This window comes from Pavona decussata, unplaced genomic scaffold (genome assembly GCF_977016875.1).
Source record: "Pavona decussata unplaced genomic scaffold, jaPavDecu1.1 SCAFFOLD_48, whole genome shotgun sequence".
NCBI lineage: Eukaryota > Metazoa > Cnidaria > Anthozoa > Scleractinia > Agariciidae > Pavona > Pavona decussata.
The window spans coordinates 5890954-5895000 of record NW_028145470.1 but is presented as its reverse complement, the minus strand read 5'-3'; the positions used below and the strand labels follow the sequence as shown (position 1 = coordinate 5895000).

At 41.3% G+C, this 4047-nt stretch overlaps 1 protein-coding gene across 1 annotated transcript in view; it reads left to right on the top strand.

The window, feature by feature from the left end:
• LOC146481994 (pre-mRNA-splicing factor CWC25 homolog) overlaps positions 1-2894 on the top strand; it is a 10077-nt gene extending 7183 nt beyond the window's left edge. The window contains exons 8-10 of the mRNA XM_085108049.1: positions 66-108; positions 1339-1403; positions 2635-2894. Of these exons, the coding sequence (XP_084964175.1) occupies positions 66-108; positions 1339-1403; positions 2635-2755 (229 nt within the window). The 3' untranslated portion in view covers positions 2756-2894. The remainder of the gene's footprint in view (positions 1-65; positions 109-1338; positions 1404-2634) is intronic.
• Positions 2895-4047: the final 1153 nt, after the last annotated feature.

Below are 4047 nucleotides of genomic sequence, written 5' to 3'. Positions count from 1 at the left end.
GTAACAAAGTAGTTGATAGTTGCATACAGCTGTTCTAACCTTTACTCTTTGGATGTCTTTCTTAGATGGAGGGATGAACAGAGAGGAAAAAATGTCAAGCGATACAAGGTAAATCAGTGCCTGCATATTCTAAATCAATGTAACACACTGTAAATTAATTCCACTCCTCCACTCTTGCAAGACCTCAGTTTCTTTAGAAGCTAACCTCCTTATTACCGGTAATCTGATACAAGGTAAAGAATGTCTTCACTACAAATAGAACAACCTGCAACATTTTGGTAATAATTATTATTATGCCTGATATAGCATACATGTTATAGAACCCCTGTTTACTCAAGTTGCATGATTCATCTGGTCTTGGGATGACTCATCCCGTCTCCATCAGCTTGCACAAAGATACTCGAGGCCCATTTTAAAAGCTAATCCAAGGTTAGCGTGGACTTTGATTCAAGCCCAATAATATTACTAATCAATAAAGATTCGTAAAAAAATTGTCTCTCAGTTTTGACGTAGACTTTCTTTAGTGTTATTTTAAAACTAGTCCTTAAGAACAGTTTTAACTAGCAAGATGAAAATCTCGCTTACCGGTAACTTTTAATCGTGGTTTATCGTTAATCGCCTTTTGAACAACCAGGCTTGTACTGTAAAATTACTTAGCTTTGAGCTCATTTTTGGGGTATACATTGTAAGTCCCTGTCCTTGAAAACAAGTCCTAGAAACAGCTTGAAGCATAAAAGCTTAATTAGCTTCAAAAAGCTAACCCTAACAGTCCATAGGCTAATATTTGGAAGGGCGTGAGGGTTATTGAAAGGGTTGGGATTGGACTTAATTCACAATTTTTGGGAGCATGTATTTATGTGTGTGGACTTTGTTGCAAATGTGCATAAATCAACGCCTCAAAATAAAGCAATGCAAGTCACTTGATGGTGATGATGATGGCATATTTAACAGTTCCACCAGTTGGCTCTTCTCTGTTAACTACAATAACAAATAACTAAAGAATAAGTAATTATTAAGAACTTGTAATAATCAAAGATTTAGGGAGTGCGTTCAATGATCTCGATTCCAGGCTCTCTCTCCTTTGCCAAGTTGGTGATGACGTCATCAGCCCCTGTAAAATCTGCGGGGGATGCCAAATACGGGTCCCAAGATCCTACGTCGAACGCAATAACTATTTCAAGGGAACAGGAAAAAGTCAAACTAATGTAAAATCACAAGCTAAAATATCCTGCAAGACAATCAGTTGATGTCTATTCTATTGTGTAAAAACGTTTTTAAGTATTTTTCATTTTCTCACTCCAAAGTGACTGGACAAACATTTTCTTTTATAACTTTTAGGAGGAAGACGCAAAGTTAGCAGCAGAGGAAGCATTGAACACAGATAAAAGTGCAACGTTTTTGAAGTAAGTGAAGTTGCCAGCTGAGAACCGATTCCTTGCTTGCTTGATAATATGTCTATTCTTTCCCTTTTAGTTCAACATTCAAAATTGATGCTAAAAAGGTTCATTGACTAAAATGTGTCAAATTCTGAATTATATAAGGTACAAACGGCTAGAAACGCCAGTCAGGGTTAGGTCATTACAATCTGTATCATCATTCTGGGCGAGTCAGTTTTGACTGTCTGGCTCTAGGTTTCTAGGGTCGCATCACTGCAACCCTACAATGTATGTCCGTTGGGACAAACTCTGGGGGTCAGATATTAAAAGACAGTTTGGACGGTGTTTAACAAAACCACGATCTAAGCCATTTTCATTTTTGCCGACAGTCATATCTAAACATTGTCTCAGTGCTACTGACGGTAACAAAAAGGCTTGCATCCCAGACTAGAAAACTACTTATCTACTTAAAATAAACCACTTATAAACAGATTTGGAGGCCCACTGATTGTCTTAAGCCGCGGCCTTAGTTAGACTGTTTAAATAAGTGGCCCTGTGTGTTTTCTTTATTTCCTTCTGGTTTACGTACCTTCGGATTTGCCAGATTTTAGCGGTAACTTTTACTATAATGAAGAAAATATTTTCAGAAAATTGTCACGTAGTCTTGTTAGTGGAGTGGATTCCCGACAGTTTATGTGATATCCTGTCTTTAAGGAAGCCGTAAGTTCGAATGCCACAGGGCGCATGAGATTTTTGTTTCGATTTGTTTTTGGTTGCCTGTCATTTATAGAGTTATAAGGACGGTGCCTACTTTTGTTACTGCGCATACGTTCTGCGCATCTCGGGAAGGCCCGAGAAACAAAGCAGATTCTAGCACGAGGTACTTGATTGATGGTAAGGGAAAAATGGCATACATTGTTATGCATTGTTTTTTTTTTTTTTTTTTTGGGGGGGGGGGGGGGGGGCTTTATTATATGAATCTCTGAAAAATACATGATGCCTGGCACCCCTAGATTCTGGGACAGTCTGTATAGTTTAACCGAGACGAACATGTCCGTGGATAGAAGTTCCACCCTCGTATGAATTCTACCAAATCAGCATGCGTAAATAACTCTTATGTGATTCGAACTTGGGCCTTCACGAATGAAAGGATATCACACAAGAGTCGTGAATTCACTATACTAACGATTTCTTTCATCATCATAACCAAATCGATGGCTTATTTAATGGGTAATTCTTTTTTGTTTACTTTCAACAGCGACGTGAAAATTCAGTCCTTTTCCTCAAAGACAACTTCCAGTGTTAGCGACCGCATTCGTCGAAACATCAACTCGGTCCAGCGAACAACGGCGGCGCTTGAGTCCTTCCTGGGTAAATGAACAAAGAGAACATAATGCGGAGATTTACGAAGCACCTGCGTCGGGTTACGAAGACCAACGGTGGTGCTACCGTTGAAAATTGCAACAGCATGCATCGGAAGCACCCGAGTTTTTTTCTGAGCAAATAACCAATCACGGGCCATTTCCGACTGCTGGCCGACGATGCACGAAGATTTACGAAAGAAGCGCGCTAAGACGCAAGGCCGACTAACGGTGCTATTGCATAAATTGAAGAAACATCCACCGACAACACTCCTCCTCCTGGGTAAATAGCCAATCGGAAATTAGGTCCGACTGAAGGCCGAAGATCTGTCGAGTTTACGAAACGACGACGATACAGATACCGACGGCGGGCTTCCACCGGCAGCACTTACTGGGGAAAATACCCAACTGGGCCTTCGATTCAGTTCCGCCTAAAGACCGAAGGTGTCGCGAAGATTAACAAGTGGGCCAGACTTTAGAAATCGAAGAATAAGATACACAAAGATTTGAAGATCAAGGTGTGGCGAAGATTTACGAGTATGCTGGGTTCTGCCACTGAGATGATGCAAAGATCGAATCAAAAGATAACAAAGTGGATATGAAGGGAAATGAGCGCTTATTGTTGAGTTGAAGGGGCAAGTGCCCTTCAGATTTTGTTGTTGTCGAAAAAGGGAAGGGAGGAAATGAAGGGCTAAGTGTGAAGCCTGCAAATCTTGTGCTTAACAGAAGACTGGTTTCAGGCCTATTATTTTAGTTCCGTTCTCCATTAGGCGAGCAATTACCCGTTTGTTTCTTGTAACCATCCGAGTCATGATATAACACGAGTGCCCTAAACGTTCTCATGAAAAGTCTCGTGACCTTTTTCGATTGTCGTCTAGTTATCACAAGCACTCCGGCCGACTTTTCCATGAAATCACCCAACCAATTGTTCAATCATAAAAAGCTCAAGCATGCACGACAAGCTTTGTCGTGAACGTCCCCGAAGAGTTTCCGAATGCCTTTTGCCACGCACGCGGAACGTTGCCCCGAAAGTACCCTGGCGGACTTCCGATTCTTATCGTGCCTTTTGACTCTGAAAGTCGTCTCGAACGTGTTTGCGCGAATAGTTTCCGATTGGTAAATCAAATCGACGCATGCACGAAAGTTCCCGAGGAGCTTCCGATTCATTTGCTTTAGTTGGAGAGCGAATACCGACCGATAGAGCTACTTCTTTCCTCATACTCTCCCCTCCCCCCTACTCTCTCCACTTTGCTTAGGCTGGGTAAGATTGTCAGGAAACAAAAACTTTGTCAATGAAACAGTCGTGGAGC